The sequence below is a fragment of the Acipenser ruthenus genome, chromosome 24 (assembly GCF_902713425.1).
Source record: "Acipenser ruthenus chromosome 24, fAciRut3.2 maternal haplotype, whole genome shotgun sequence".
Taxonomy (NCBI): domain Eukaryota; kingdom Metazoa; phylum Chordata; class Actinopteri; order Acipenseriformes; family Acipenseridae; genus Acipenser; species Acipenser ruthenus.
The window spans coordinates 7,708,693-7,725,784 of NC_081212.1; the positions used below are offsets into that span (position 1 = coordinate 7,708,693).

At 40.1% G+C, this 17,092-nt stretch overlaps 1 protein-coding gene across 1 annotated transcript; it reads right to left on the reverse strand.

The window, feature by feature from the left end:
- Positions 1-10,890: 10,890 nt before the first annotated feature.
- Positions 10,891-17,044, reverse strand: LOC131700533 (malate dehydrogenase, mitochondrial-like). The gene is made up of 9 exons (XM_058998345.1): positions 16,829-17,044; positions 15,210-15,378; positions 14,717-14,800; positions 13,840-13,949; positions 13,316-13,441; positions 12,566-12,643; positions 11,913-12,012; positions 11,639-11,790; positions 10,891-11,199 (listed from the first exon to the last, which is right to left on the reverse strand). The coding sequence occupies exons 1-9, from the start codon at positions 16,889-16,891 to the stop codon at positions 11,068-11,070; spliced, it is 1,014 nt and encodes a 337-aa protein (XP_058854328.1). The 5' UTR covers positions 16,892-17,044; the 3' UTR covers positions 10,891-11,067.
- Positions 17,045-17,092: the final 48 nt, after the last annotated feature.

The window sequence follows — 17,092 nt, forward strand, 5'->3', positions numbered from 1 at the left end:
CTTTTAGCCGTAGGGCCGACTTATTGCTGACTGACATCTGTGTCTGAGTTTTATGTTTTATGTTTTCTGATTGATGATGTGTTTTTTGTACTTGCTATTTATCGTGTTTGAAGTTGTTTGCTGTGGGGGTGTCTCTTGTCGGGTCGTCATTGTAAATGAGAATTTGTTCTCCGTTGACTCATCTGGATAAATAAAGGCCTTGATTAATTGTACTCTGTATATAATCAACAACATAGTATTACATTATTGACACTAAAACTATTAATCAAGCTCAGGTTTTCACTCGCTGAAGGAGGTGGGCTCTGTCAAAGAAGAATGTGAGTTTTCATTATTCACTGGAGCTCTGAAGAAAGGAGAAGTGATTTTTCTATAGAACAAAGACATGAATTTCGCCTCTTTAAGGAACTCTTGTTTTATTCTAATGATATTTTTACAACAGCCTTTTAACCCATTGAGTGCCATTGTCCTCGTTAGAGAACAGGCCACCTTGTCATTTTTTTTAACATTTATAACAGGCATCTACCTGTTATTTTAATGTTCTCTTTAACTAGATTATTATGATAACTTATGATAACCACAAAAGTCAAAATGTAACTGTTAATTCTGCAAATGTAGCCCTTCAGGTTTCATGACACCTCAATATAAAATAAGAAACTGAACCCTAAAAATGTTTCATTCATTGCTGTTTTCCTCTCCACAGTGGTGCTAAGGCTCCATTTTACAATGGTAGCATATTGATTTAGCATGTATCAAATTACATGCAGCTTGTGTTCTGATTTTTTTCAACAAAAAACGTATTTGGTACTTCATAGGTTAATACGAATACAGGAAGTGTTATGTTTTATAAGCTGTAGAGTGAGAAACACAACTGCAATATCTGGGCACTTAGGACAAGCTAAGAGACAGCTGAGAGACAGCTAAGAGACAGCTGAGAGACAGCTAAGAGACAGGTGAGAGACAGCTGAGAGACAGCTAAGCCAATTCAGATAAAGGCAGACGTAAAATGACAATAACTCAATATTGGAGCAAAATAATCCAGAGGCATACAAAGTGATGGCAAACAAATCAATCAATCAATCAATCAATCAAGACCTTTATATATCCAGATGAGGTAATAAAGAGCAAATTCTCATTTACAATGACGACCCGGCAAGAGGCTCACACCCCCACAGCAAACAACTTCAAACACGATAAATAAGAAATACAAAAAACACAGAATGGCCTTTTCTCGTTCTCAAACGCTTCTTATGTTCTTGTTAATAGGTACGATTATGAAAAGTGATTTCGACAGGCAGTCAAAGTGACAGTTTCCATACATTTTTTATTGTATTCAATTCTAAATGCCATGTTTTTAGAAAGCTCATTTACATGCACTAAAGACAAATACATTAAAAGGAATTATTAAAAGGAAATGCAATCACAATTCTGTATCCGAGTCTGAGCTATATGTAACACTGAAGACCTGATGCTACATTTCCGTCTGTGCCACGAAACCAGTGTGTGCAAAAGAGATTTGTTATCCATTATGAGCAATGAGCTGGACCAGGAGTTCCAAACGTATTGACTGAAGAGCCCCAGTGACATCAGACATCCCGAGTGAGGACCCCACCCAATAACTCAGACAAGCAGCCTTATATACAACAGTGGCACCCAAAGCTGAGCCCATAATACTGCAATGTGGATGTAGTAGAGAAAACACAGCTATCACCAATGATACTTTACTCTCTGCTCCCAATCTCTACCCTGTGCCATTTCATACCTCTCTGTTTAAATGACATGTTGGAATATGTACACATGTTCTAGTATTTAAAGAGAGTACAGGTAAGGTTAAAATAAATACTTATATACAAAATATTCATTGAAAAACATTGAATTAATACAACTTTTTACAGCAAGCCATATACAAAATGTAATAGCTATGATGATTTTGCCTAGTACAAAGTTTTCTAAGCTTCGGAAAAAATGAGCAATGAAAAATATTTATTAGTCTTCAGAACTGAAAGACACCTAGGATGATGTTAAGGGGCATACACTGTAAGATCCAATTTCAGTACCATGGTAATCTACCATTTATATTTGAAATTGACCATGCTCGTGTTTAAGCTTCACCATGCATTCACCATTAATTATGACACTTTGCAATGTTTTTACATGTACACATGTGTGAGCCCGAATTGTAGAAATCCTGCTGTTTGCATCAGGAGCAGTGAGGCCGCTTGTCTCCGTCTCTGTGCAGCCCAGCTCACTTTGTGAATCCCCGGTCTGGTGGCTGGTTCTCAATGTCATCATAGTCCTCACTGACAGCCCAGAGGCACGACGTCATCATAGTCTGCATCATCAAACACATCCATATACGCTGGCTCCGTCTCCTTGTTCTCATACAGCTCTGAGTCTTTCCACAAAAAACAAACAAAGGTAACTCATAAGTAGGGTAGCTGGCTTCTTCCTATCAGGTAGGATATTTATCTGATGTGTTCCTAATTTGTTGTTTTGTATCAAATATCAACAAATTAATGAAGGAATAAATAGGTGGTCAATTTGGAATAGCAGGGTTGGGGTTGGCAAGAGTCTGCTGTCTATATCTTTGGAATAAACTCGGCCATTGCACCACATGCCAAGGGATCAAAATGCCTTCTCCTGTGGTTTTTAGTGCCCCTGCTTGTATTTGATGGTCATGCCTGCATCACGTTGCTTCTCTAACATTGACAGCTGAAACACAGGCCTGTTGGAATCAGCCCACAATACATGCTGTCCTGTGAGTGTCTGTTCGAAGTGTCTTTGGGAGACAACAGTGGCGGATGAAATAAAATCACCTTGCCGTCACTTTCATTGCTTACCCCATTCCCCCCCTAAATCTGTTAGCACTGAAACAACTAGCAAATATAACCAGTGTCTTCTTACAAAAGGCAAGTAGAAATGTTCTTACCACGGCTGGACTTCTGCTGCTGAGAAAAACTCTGCTGAGGAGAAAAACTCTGCTGTTGCTTACCTAAAAAAAAAAAAGTGAGACTCACAACCAGGATGTAAAAATAAAGCCCCTTTCCCACTGGCACTCCTACCTGGGTCTGAACCCGGGTTCTGGCTACCTGGGTCACAATCCTACTGTTTAAATGACATGTTGGAATATGTAGACATTTTCTAGTATTTAAAGAGAGTACAGGTAAGCTTAAAATAAAGATATACTTATATACAGGTACCCAAAATATACACTAAACAAATGCATTGAAAAATATTGAGGAAACAGCAGAACTATATAACCCTAAACACTATGAACAGCCCATATTAATCTGTACCAATCAGGCAACATGCACACAATCACCTTGGTAACTCTAGAATGTATACAGTATTTACTTGAAGAATAATTGATCACGGAATGTATGTTGGCATGCTCTGTGTTTTTGATATTAGATTCTGATCTGCCATAATTAAAACAAGCCTTCAATACTTCAAGTCAGCCAGCAGTTTGACCCACTCTGTGATGATTTATTTGTATGAGGCACAAAGGCAAATTCTTACCAGGATTGGACTCTGGCTGGTGGCGAAAAGTCTGCTGTTGCTTATCTGAACAAAACAAACAGAACTTAAAAAGCTGCTCTCATAAAAGGTTCACGTAGTAAAAGTGTAATAAAGCATGGTGAAAGCATGGGAAAGCATAGGGAAACATTGTAAAGCACAGAGAGGTATGGGAAAGCATATTTAAAAACATAGCAAACCAGGGTAAACTATGGTAAGCGCAGAGTACAACCATGGAAAATGAGGAGGGAAAATGCAAAAATACAGTGCAAACAACGTAAGAAAAACAAGAGGAGGCCATTCTGCCCATCTAAGCTCTTCTGGTTCCTAGCGGTCTTAAATAGTCCCAGTGAACCAACAACATGACTAGGTAACCCATTCCACACCCCAGCACTCTAGTCTTAAATAAGTGTCTCCTACCCTCTGTCCTCAGTCTATCTCCACTTCATTTCCAGCCTGGTTTCTGTGCTGTGCTTAAAGTATTGGTTAGCAGGGTTAACTATTTTTAAGATTTTAAAAACTTCAATCACGTCCCCCCTAATTCTTATTTATTCTAAGCTGAATAGATTCAGTTTCTCTGACGTATCTTCTAATATCAAAGCTTCCTTCGAGTCCCCAGTGAAGACTGGGTTACTTCGCTCAACCAGGATGTGAACCTGCGCTGTATGACTCACCCTGCGCACCACGTGGCTGTGCTGGATGCACAATGTTTGTGGGAGGTAACGGAGGCAGTTCTGGGTGGTGCTCACTGCTCCAAAAACCACAGAAACACACAATGAATAACAACAAAGACAAATATCAATAGCATTAAACACTCAACAGTGAAATCTATCATCTCCACCCAGCTGATTGAGAGTAAGTCTGAGACTGAATAACTCCCCTTCAGTATACCCCATACTCTTAATCTGCTGAACAACACTTCTTCTTCTTATTATTATTATTATTATTATTATTATTATTATTATTATTATTATTATTATTATTATTAATAATAATAATTAGTCATATAGACACAGACTCCCCCTCCCCACACACTAGCTCAGGGCAATTATGATCTGATATTTACATACCGGACTTTAAACTTGTATTCACTAGCACTGCTCTCTGTAATGAAAAAGGAAAAATAATGATCGCAGTGGTCCTTTTGTTGAGTTCAGCAGGACTTTGTGAATTCAACAGACAGACAGACAGACAGTCTAGAACCGTTCTTGCAAACAGGAATGCACATTTTCTTAGCATTGTCGGATCTAGAGCTGAGGAAATATGAAGATACTTTGTGACTTGGAACATGGTTTCAGGAGATGAGGTTTCAGACCACTGTATGGAAGACCTGGGAGACTTAGGTTTGACACAGCAAAGTTTTCTCAATCTAGGTCTCCCGGTCTCCTGGAACCAGGTTTCAAGCCAGCGTTCCTGAAAAAGTGGCTTTGTGTTCCCTCAGCTTAAGAGTGTACAGTGTGTGCTTTTACATCTTAACCACTGGGTACTCAAAGAGCAGCTTTGTGTATGAAATATTACCTGAACTACAGTGACTGGGATGTTGTTTAGATACATTTTCTGTTTCTCATCACATCCTGGTGACTTTTTAAAAGTCACAAGTTCAAATCAAACCCTGAGGTCTCAGCATGTCTTCTGTCTAAGCTCAGCTGTATATGTAAGAAACAGCAGATTTGTTCTGTATGGTTTTTCTTATTGGTGTACATCCACTGGGGGCAGAGCATTGCTGAGGGACAGGTTAATGGTTACCCCAGCACTCTAGTCTTAAATAAGTGTCTCCTACCCTCTGTCCTCAGTCTATCTCCACTTCATTTCCAGCCTGGTTTCTGTGCTGTTCTTAAAGTATTGGTTAGCAGGGTTAACTACTTTTAAGATTTTAAAGACTTCAATCACGTCCCCCCTAATTCTTATTTCCTCTAGGCTGAATAGATTCAGTTCCTCTGACGTATCTCAGTAGCTCAGTCCTTTAAACCCTGGGGTTAGTCTCTCCAGGGCCACAATGTGCTTTTGGTAATGTGGTGACCAGAATCGAACACAGTTTCTAAGATTATTAGAAAATAAGACTATCCAGAATAGAGTATAACAGGGTGAATGCAAGAACACTGGAGAAGAGGAGAGGGGCTGTGTGTGCTGAGGTGTGGGACTCATAAGAACTGAGCTTGGAGAACATACTCACTCTGGTTAGGATACACAATGTTTACACAATTATTATTTTACCACCGATATTTCTCCCAGTTTGGAATGCCCAATTGCTTTTCCCCTCACTGCAGCAATTCCCCACCTGGCTCAGGAGAGCCGAAGGTTCAGTGGCCATCCTCCAATCCCACGATCGAGCCAGCTTCCTTTCACACCCAGGAACTCCAGAGCAGATGTCAGCGAGCTACCGGCCTCTGGAGGACAAAGGCCAGCCCTGCAGGTGTCCGCTCTGAGCTCACTGGGCTCCTGGTCAGCAGGGTTTAATGTAGAGCGATGAAGAGAAACAGTCCCTGACAGTTTTACCTCCCTAACCCACGGGAGCGCCAGAGCCAATGCGACGCTCCCTTCAGAGTCTCCAGTGAAGACCGGGTTACTTCGCTCAACCAGGATGTGAACCTGCGCTGTATGACTCACCCTGCGCACCACGTGGCTGTGCTGGATACACAATGTTTCTGGGAGGTAACGGAGGCAGTTCTGGGTGGTGCTCACTGCTCCAAAAACCACATAAAAACACCAAAGACAACAACAAAGACAAATATCAACAAAGACAAATATCAATAGCTTTAAACACTCAACAGTGAAATCTATCATCTCCACCCAGCTGATTGAGAGTAAGTCTGAGACTGAATAACTCCCCTTCAGTATACCCCATACTCTTAATCTGCTGAACAACACTTATTATTATTATTATTATTATTATTATTATTATTATTATTATTATTATTATTAGTAATCAGTCATTTACCAGACACTTTTATCCAAAGCGACTTACAGAGACTTGGGTGTGAATTATGCATCACAACTGCTGCTACAAAGTCACTTCCAATAGGACCTCAGTTTTACGTCTCATCCGAAGGACGGAGCACAGGTTCAGTGGCTAAGCTGGGATTGAACTGGGAACAAGCCCCTTTCTTTAACCACTGGACCACCAAGCCTCCCAGTATCTTACAGTGGTAACATTTCTCATGCTAGTACATTTGTGTATCATTTGAATATTTTACTGGAAATTTGAATTTAAACAATGAGAAGATTTTTTGTGCTAATTTTGTTTTAAAAAAGTGACCTGCCATTTGCAATTTAAAAGTTGTTTTTGCGTGGACATAATTCACGTTTATAGAGTGCAATTATTTTAATTTAAGTTTCTTCCCAATTTTGGCATGTACATTATGCATGCACACAGTGAGAGGCATTCGTTCTGGAGAGTACAGCTGGTCTGTGACAGTCTTTGGAATGATCCGAGGGTGATATCACAAGCTTCTGAAAAGTGTTCTGATAACAAACAGACACAGGACCCCCCCCCCCCCTCCCAGCTCAGGGCAATTATCAACTGATATTTACATACCGGACTTTAAACTTGTATTCACTAGCACTGCTCTCTAGAGAGTAGACAGACTGGCCTGTAATGAAAAAGAAAAAATAACGATCGCACTGGTCCTTTTGTTGAGTTCAGCAACTCAGTCTAGAACTGTTCTTGCAAACAGGAATGCACACTTTCTTAGCATTATCAGATCTAAAGCTGAGGGATAAACAAAGCCACTTTGTGACTTGGAACTTGGTTTCAGGAGACGAGGTTTCAGAACATCTGTCCCCATTCCAAGCGGCAAAGAAGCTGTACCTTTTTTGAAGATGCACCAGCAGAGAAGGGTGAGAAAGAGCCCGAGGATCAGAGAGACGAAGCCGATCCCCAGAGCCAGCCAGAGCCAGAAGTACTGCCGGAGCAGAGCCATGTGTCTGCGGAGAGAGTGGAGAGCAGCACAGTGCAGTATCGCTCTCAGCCAATACGATAGCTACAGGACATGTTGTATCGTACTTTCTTGAATTCCACATTTCCAGAAGCACATGCTCACATGACAAAATAAGACATTATAAAATACAGGAATTTGTGTTTAGGCTATTCGTAATTTCACTTTGGGTTTCAGTTGACTTTAACTGAGAAATTACCTTATATAGCTGTCGGTAATTGAGACAGCTTGGCTCAGGGAGCCTCCCCTTAGCAGACTGGTAACAAGTTTGTCTGCTAACTGAAGAAGGACCAGTTCAGACCCCGTAGCCTTTTCCTGTGGGGTTCTGGAAATGTTTTTTAAAAAGGGGGATTCTAGGATTCATCATACGCTGATGTGATTGGTCAGCCTACAAAACCCTATTTAGGACCTCCAGCAGTCTCAACCCTCCCGCTACATCTTTCAAAGCAGTATTAGTCATTATTAATTTATTTATTTCTTAGCAGACACCCTTATCCAGGATGACTTACAATTGTTACAAAATATCACATTACTTTTTACATATAATTACCCATTTATACAGTTGGGTTTTTACTGGAGCAATCTAGGCAAAGTACCTTGCTCAAGAGTACAGTAGCAGTGTCCCCACGACCCTCCGGTTAAGAGTCCAGAGCCCTAACCACTGCTCCACACTGATGAACATAGTTCAACAGTAGTTCGAGGCAGGATTACAGATGACGCAAATTGCAGTCAGACCCATGGGAGGGTGCTACCATCTCTTCATAGCTTCCTCATTTTTAGCTTCCTGTCCTCAAAGACACCAACCTCGCTTGTATTTATAGAAATCAGTCTTCTACTCACACAGTTTAAATATCATTTGCTTTCACAATAAGGCAGGTTGTTCCTGAATCAGTCCTGCAAATCTCACACAGCAGCCCAATCTGGCCATGTGAAGCCCCACACATCACACATGAGCTCCATCTCCAGAAACACTGTGAAGTGCATCGGTAATCACTAGGATCCACTGGTACCCAATCATTGATCTGAATGTTAATATTATTATATATTAACCATCAATCTTATTTCTTGGCACACTTTCCTGTAGCCTAGAACCAGAACAAATGATTTTTTTCAAGCATAAAATAAAACTAATATAATATGAAAAATGTATAAAGCAAGCCCCATATATACAATATTGCATAGGCTCGCATTCACTTTTTAAACACACTTCACAATACAGATACCTTACCAACCAGCAGCTGACTTCACTTGCACTCCTGCTGCAGTATTTAATACTACAGCTAATGATGCGATCAGCAAAGCTGGGAAATGCTGTGTTAAAGTTGAGTTCCAACCCCACAGTCATTGAATTGTGTGTTAAATGCATGTAGAAACAGTCTTGAAACAGTTACTACAGTTTTAATACGTGTAGTTCTCTGTATTTGAATATGTACCCCTGTCAAAAGATAAGTTAGATATCAGGGCAGCAGTGTGGAGTAGTGGTTAGGACTCTTGAGCTATATATATATATATATATATAAGCAAAATAAAGCATGCGATATTTCATACATATTTATACATTTCTAAGAATGAGCTCACTTCCTGTTTGTAGCAGTTAGCAGTCTGATTCAGAGTAAGAGCTGAAGGCGGCACTGGCCAAACAGCATTTTTTATTACAATTAAACCATGACATTAAAAACAGACTCATACAAAATGTAATACAAATCGAGACAACTTTTTTTTTTTTTAATTGTAATATGAGAAAACTTTTATGAGATAAAAAGAAGTTTGTTAAAATAAAACAATTACAAAAGTTTTCTACTTGACTTTCTTATAAATCTTTACTTTGTTGTTGCCTCCTTCAGAACCAAACCACAAAAACTGCTAACATTGCGCTAATCCCAAATACAGCAGTTTCAGGTCATTTTTATTCATTTTGTAGGAAAGAGAAACTAAAACAGGATGATTACATTCAGAGGGTGCGGACGTAAGTTACAAACTGAGAACATTCAACGTGCATTTTGGGGTTGTGTTAAAATGAATGCGATATTATTAATTATTTTTTAGCAGACACCCTTATCCAGGGTGACTTACAATTGTTACAAGATACCAGATTATTTTTATATACAATTACCCATTTTTACAGTTGGGTTTTTACTGGAGCAGTCATGTACCTTGCTCAAGGGTACAACAGCAGTGTCCCCCACCAGGAATTGAACCCACAACCCTCTGGTCAAGAGTCCAGAGCCCTAACCACTACTCCACACTGCTGATATGACAACACATTCCAGAATACATTTCTGATATTTACAAAGCAAGGCAAAGTAATAGTTTGAAGTTCCTAATTGAGACGACGTAGTTATTTCCATATTTAAAATATAGCCCAAATACTACACACTATAGCACAGTATACTGTTATTGAATGGTCTGAATACAGTACTGTATAATGCCTGATTCACATAACTTGGAGAGTGAAGGAATGTTTTGTTAAGAACCTTTAAACCCATTTTCGAATAATATAAATAATGGAGTGCAGCCTAATAGCTGCTGTCGAAATAAAATAAAAAAATTGTAAAAACAAAAAATCTATCGAAGTCTGTTGAACCAGACGGCACAACGCTGTGGTATTTTTGCGCTTTTTAAAAATGTTTCATGTTGATACACACACATCACTGTTTTTTGCATTCTGACTTGCTTCCATAAACTATAGATTGTCGAGTCTTCACCTACCAATCAGACCGCACTGTTATAATAATGGAATATTGTTTAACATTAGATATTACAGGATTCTATCTATTGAGTTCTTGAACAAAGTAAAAAGATATTGCACTCTTAAATAATAATCTAGCTCTAAAAAATACTTTCCAAACAAACCTGGCTCTAATTTTATGTGATACACAGAAAGCAGCACTGACCTTGTGTAGAATGAAGTGTGGATGGTGAGGATGGGATTTCTCAGATGTTGTGTAGCTTGTGAAGCTGGCTGTTTGTGTGCAGTTTTGAACTCAGTTCCTCAGCCCAGGGCTAGTTCAACCACCCCTCTGTTTACATCACCAGTTCTGCTATTAGTCAGACCAGCAGAGGATGTGCTTTAATGCTCCAGTAATTAAACTATAAAAAAACCCACTAACAGTCAAGTAGACAAATGTTTGGTCTGTCTTAAAGGTTTTATCAATTTATTTAGAGCGATGGGTATTGTATGGCTCCACATTCAGTTTTCAGTGGTTCATTAGAGACAATTTTAAATGGTATACACACACACACATCTAAAATGACAAAGGTTATAAAACAAATTCCCTGATAACTAATATTACCAGTGGACAGGTTCATACTAAACGCTTCCACATCTTGAATAGTATCTGTTGTATACAGAATATTGTGTTTGTGAAATTACATACACAAGGGCAGTGGATTGTTCATGGATTTAAAAACACAACAATGCAATGATTGAACACACAGCAGGTCAGAAATAAAGTTGTTTATTGATGAGCAGAGTTATAATTTAGACTTTTTGAACAGTAATAAAGAGCTGCAACACGCCGGACATGATGGTAAAAACGTCTTCATTACAGTAAGTGCTTTGGCGCAAGACTGCGGTCTTTTAAAGTGACTTTCACAGCTGGCTCGGCGACCCGGCCCTTCACTTCATGTTCTTCACAAAGTCTTCCCCTTTCTTGATGGACCCCTTCAGCTCGGACATGGCTTCAGCAACCAGCTTCTCTTCAAAAGGAGACAGCTTGCCCAGACCCAGGTTCTTTTCAATGCCATTTTTCTAATACAAAACAAAGAAACACATTTATTACGACACAAACCTTAGCTAGTGTTAACATAATGACCTTATCTTGATTGATAGCAGGACCTTGCGCCACCAATGAAAAAGGAGAAAATGTATTAGTTCTTAGGCACAAATGTATGTGTCACAACTTCCACTGTGACCCACAGAGATGCTGTGCTCCAATAATAAAAATAAATGCATACATTAAAAAAACCACCACACACATATTAGGGTGCTACAGTACTGTAAAAATGGTTGCAGTATTAAAAACAAATGAAAATCATGTGGTTAGAAACCTCAGGATGGAAAACAGCACCCTCTTGGGGCCCATACTGGAACTTGACTGTCAAGCACACCATCTACTGTAACGATTTACATTGGCAAATGCCAGAGTTTTTTTTTGCATACAATATTTCAATGTCTCAGATGAACTTACCCCCAGGAGGAGAGGTGTAGAGAAGTAGGTACATTCAGTTTCCTCAGACCTCACGAAGGAGCATTCAACAACACCCTCTTTGCCATTCATAGCATCCAACAGGGAGAAGACAAACCGAGCTCCTGCATAAGCCATGGCTAGTGTAGCCGACCCTGGAGAAGGAGAAGGAAGAATTCACTGCACACTGCTGTAAGACACCCGCTTAGAATGAATGGAGAGGGAAGCTAGTTTACCAAGGCAGAATTAAACAGAATCCACCATTAAAAACACCAACCTGCCCCTGCCTTGGCTTTCACAACCTCAGTACCAGCCTCCTGAATTCTGCTTATCAGAGCCGCCAGCTGATCTTGAGGGAAGTCCACTTTAGGTGTGCACTGCAATACACAAGAAGGATTCGTTATGCTGTAGAGAGCAGAATAAAACCGAGCATGAATGTGCCAGGCCCTCATTAAACATAAAATAAAAATAGGGACTCTTATGCACGGACTGAATCGGTCCCACTACAAGAACTGGCTTGATTCTGCACCATTCAGACATTCCTGAATGCTTTTCGCTATAATCCAATAAACTTGATTTTATTACAATATTTAACCTTTCAGGTCCTGGGAGATGTGATTTTGAAGCCCCACTTTAGGGTAACAAGTTTAAAACTTTCACATATTGGGCACTTTTGTAACTAATCAAAAAAAACACATCATGAGAAGCCCTCTTACTTTTTAGCAACATTAATGTGGACAAGACTATGTGTACCACATTTAGGTGTATATGGAAAAAGACTTTACATAAGTAACCTGACACTGCACACATCCTGCTGTATAAACACTACAGCTGACCTCTCACACTTCACAATAAATGTTTGGGAACAATTCTAAGAGTTAAACTAAAGTACCAACATCCTGAGCATATTCAAGACTGAAGCCCCCATACCTGTGAGATGAGAGGGATGATGGTCTTCCCTGCATGACCTCCAATAACCGGAACATTGACACGGGCAGGGTCCAGACCCTGGAGGAGAGAGCGCAACACTTCAGAAAGATCAAATAAACAACAACAACACCCAGTGGATTAAGTGTTCTAGTAGTAGGAGCAGAACTGAAGGTTAAGCGCCAAGGGATCTGCCCATTTACCTTTGTACCTGTGGTGTCATGTTAACAAAGCTTAGCATATAATACAATACAAAAGTCCCTGCTAAAAACCAGGTACAGTATTTACATGAAGGGTCAGTCCCTCAAGAGAATGTGAAAGAATCACAGTAGTTTTGTAGCAATTGTACTGAAAAAAACAAAATGCTTTCCAGATTGTGTAGGCGGTCAAAGTCAAGGTCACTCAGTTTCCTGATTGGTGGAGGGCATACCTTCCAAGTTTAAGGCAGTCAGCAAGCCAGGTCGAGACCTCAGGCTTCTCGCAATCTTTAACTCTCCTACTTTCCTTATTTTCCATTGGGAAGGGTCTCTCCCAAGTCACAAGCCCTCTCTCTTTCCTTGCAAGCCCCAGAGGTTCCCCTCGTCACAGCCCATACTCCTGTCCCGTAAACAACTGCTCCTCTGAATCTATTCTCTCCAAATCTTTCTTATTCCTGCGTCTGCTACCATTGCTACTGTGCCACTTATCAGACACGTGTGTTCACTTTGTACCCAGCTTTCCATGCATGACTCTCTGCAGCAGCTTAGTCCTTACTTTCAGCTCACCAACAAAAGTGTTGGCTCGCACGATGTCCAGTGTACTGACTCCGAAGACTCTGTTGGGGTTGTAGACACCGTGCTTCTTCAGCACCTCGGATGTAATGGGAATAGTGGAGTTGACCTGAAAGACAATTCAATTAACCAGTTACTTTGCTGTTTGTAAAACAAAACAAAAACCAGACACACACCACCCATGTGACTGGCTCCATTTTAATCCTGTAAGCATTACTAGTGTAAGAGCACCAGATGAACCATTTTGCAGATGGATTGGTATTTCAATAGAACAGAATCTTTTGGCATTTTCATAAGTGTAATAAAAAACACAACAATTTAAGTGATTTGCTTTTAAAATATAGGAATGAAATGTTACTATTGAAACCATGTGCATTTGCTTTTGAAAGTCCACGTTCACATGGGCTAGTTCGGTGCAGAAAGCTCCTGTATCACACAGCCCTTCTCTTCCTATCTGTATTGTTGTCCCAACCCAGCAGTAGTTTGTGTGTGAAGTGTGCTACTCACAGGGTTTGCAATGACACAGATCATTGCCTCGGGGCAGTGGCGAGCACAGGCATCTGCTAGATTGGCCACGATGGTGGCGTTGGTGGTGAACAGATCATCACGGGTCATGCCTGCAAGACAAGGTGACAAGGTCAAAGCCTGCACTGGATTTAAACCGAACCACCAAATACACCAAATACCACATATACTGCATACCGCCACTGTGTAACCATCTGCAATTCACAAACTTGGAAGTGCCAGAGGAGAGATTAAAAAACCAAAATGCTTTGGTGAACTTAACAGTTAAAAATCCAACAAATAGGACTCAAGAGGATAGATGGCTTTGAGTCCACTAGATCATAATAATAATAATAATAATAATAATAATAATAATAATAATAATAATAATAAGACATCAGTGAATTGCAATGTATTACTTTCATATTAATTAGATGTACAATTCCTAAAAATCAGAACAGCTTGTCCAATTGCTTGTGGACTCCCTGCCCACCAACAAATACTAGCCAAGTGATAACTTGTAAAATATGCAATTCCATAGGAACAGCCCGGCCAGGAAAGACAAAGCATGGGTGCTGATCACTTTACACAAGCACTTCAAATACATTACACCCTGCTTCAAGTCTGAAAGCATGGGTGCTGATCACTTTACACAAGCACTTCAAATACATTACACACTGCTTCAAGTCTGAAAGCATGGGTGCTGATCACTTTACACAAGCACTTCAAATACATTACACACTGCTTCAGGTCTGAACTGGCTGCCTAATTTGGCACAAAGAATAAAATACAGCTGTAGATAGGATGATACAGATCCACTAAACATTGAGAGTGGTGTGTGCTTTTCTCAATACACACAGAGTTGTGGAAGGGGACCTACCAGGTTTCCTTGGCACACCAGCAGGGATCACCACGACCTCACAGCCCTTCAGGCACTCTCCCAGCTGGTCTGGACCCAAGTGGCCTGACAGGACAGAATTCAAGAGGATAAAGACATTGCATAATCAAACTGGAAAATGTCTTTGCAATCCTGCATACAAAAAATGTTTATATATATTCATGTAATTTTGATTACAGTATGTCTGTGTAAAAACGCATAGCTTCGGTTGCTTTGATTGTGTAGATGCTTCATATGACGTTCCTGAATAAAACTACGACTTGTATATGTTGTTTTTAATACGCCGGTCAAATTGACCACTCATGGTTGTTCTAGGTATGCATATAAACACGGTTGTTTTAGTGTTCAAGGATGGGGACACTGACGTCTGAAATTAATTGCTTTATTAATCGTTCAGTAGACAAAGGACAACACAAGTTTGTATGAAACAATATTTTGGGCTTTTGCATATTCATTCTCTAGGTGGTCTGCTTACCAGTTACATGCGCCCGGGTTTCAATGTGGCTGAGGTCCGCTGCCACCCCAGGGGTGTGGGCGATGTCGAACAGGGAGAGCTGGCTCACCAGGGGGCTGTTCTTCAGTAGCAAGGACAGGGGCTGCCCAATGCCACCTGACGCACCCAGCACTGCCACTCGAGCATTGCTCTGTTAGAGAAAAATAAAGAGCGCCCAACAACATTACAGAAAGTGTACCAAATAAAAAGGAAGGTTTAGGCTTACCTTACACAACAAACTCCTTCAGAAAGTTCAGCATTTATTATTGTTGTAATACAGATAGTGCATTTATGAATAAGGGTATGAAAGCTAGATGCAATAGAGCCACTTTCAATTTATCATCTGCGGTCACCGAGCAGAAAGGAGTGAAGCCATCCCAACCCAGGCCTCTGGAGTAGAAAAGCATTTAACTCCTTAGTGACCCTGGACAACTGAACTTAAATATCTCTTAAATATCTCTGCTGCAGCCTATAGGTACTTTAAGGAATATAGAAATGTCCACCAAGCCAGATGTCATTGCAATAACTAATTTTGCAATAACACAATGGCTTTTGAAAGAAGAGTTCTGGATTTCAAAACTCAACAAAATTGCAGTATGCACAAGACTGATCACCCACTAAAATCAGTACATCATGTCATATCAATTTCTAAATTGTGCATGCTCTACTAACAGTTAACAGATAATAACCATAATAAAAAAATAAATTAAATTAAGAAAAACCTCAGTTATCAATATTTATAAACCCAGTTTACATCTGTTTTATGAATAGGAGGCCTCGTTGCTACGCATTTACTATTACACTATTACATTTCAAGACCTCAAAAGGTCTCTTCTGGTGAAAGTAGGAGTAAGATTGATGTTCTCTTTCACCTGAAGAGCCCTTTGAGGTCTTGAAAGCTTGTGATTAATTATTATTTAGTTAGTCCAATAAAAGGTATCATATCTCCTTCTCTACCTAGTATTAATGACTAATGTAACAGTCAGTTCTGCTATCTCTCTGGCGTTTCTTATGACGTCTGCAGATGATCCGGTGCAGCCCAGACTCGTATAAACGCCGCTCCTCGGGGTAGGGTTACCCCATGCGTTTGTCACTCAGCCTAAAGGTTTGAATACTATTGAACATGTTAGACTACATCCTGTAAAGAAGAAACAATGAGAAAACTGCACTGCACTGCTTATCCGTGAGCACATGCGACATGTCATTGACACTGCGGCGGATATGGGAAACTACACGGTCCATCTTACCGTCTTAACACGATTTAGCCAATCAATACATACACATGCAAGTCTTTCTTAATTTCTATGCATCACTGAAAGTCAAAACACATTCTACTTCAGCCTTCATCTTTTAAAATAAAGAATGCTTAAATCCTCACCTTAAGAACCACCCACAATAGCATCACTTTCGCTACAACTATCATAATAGCTAAAGCTACTTCGTTAGTGAAGTGTATACGGACCAGAAGAACAGGAGCTACGCATTTTAATAATGATTTAACGACACCAAGTACAGCATCACACCGGTAATAAGACTGATACGTTATTTGCCAGACACATCTGCTCGTCTTTCTCCACAGACCTTCAGCGTCGCTACTTTACCTGTACGGAGGTGGAGAAGCTCCTGCTAAGATGAATAGCTGGTCTGGCAATGCAGGAAAACATGTTTAATAAGATTTTTGTCGCTTTTAAAATGAGAAAATGAATTTCCGTTTAATCTCCCACAGTTGACTCCAACGTCCTCTACCGTGAACCTCAGCCAAGACAGCGCACAGTTCCGTCTCACTATACGTGAGTGCAACCGACGTCCCCTAATTCATTACTCACCGTCATTCTTATTGGTCAAATACAACCAATACTAAACTA

Excerpts from the sequence above, each read along its gene's own strand:
- LOC131700533 (XM_058998345.1), bottom strand. The coding sequence starts at position 16,891 with ATGTTTTCCTGCATTGCCAGACCAGCTATTCATCTTAGCAGGAGCTTC. Across the intron at positions 12,644-13,315 it reads CTTTTGTTGGTGAGCTGAAA|GGTCTGGACCCTGCCCGTGT; the intron begins GTAAGGACTAAG and ends TCTCTCCTCCAG. Across the intron at positions 12,013-12,565 it reads TCATCCCTCTCATCTCACAG|TGCACACCTAAAGTGGACTT; the intron begins GTATGGGGGCTT and ends TGTGTATTGCAG.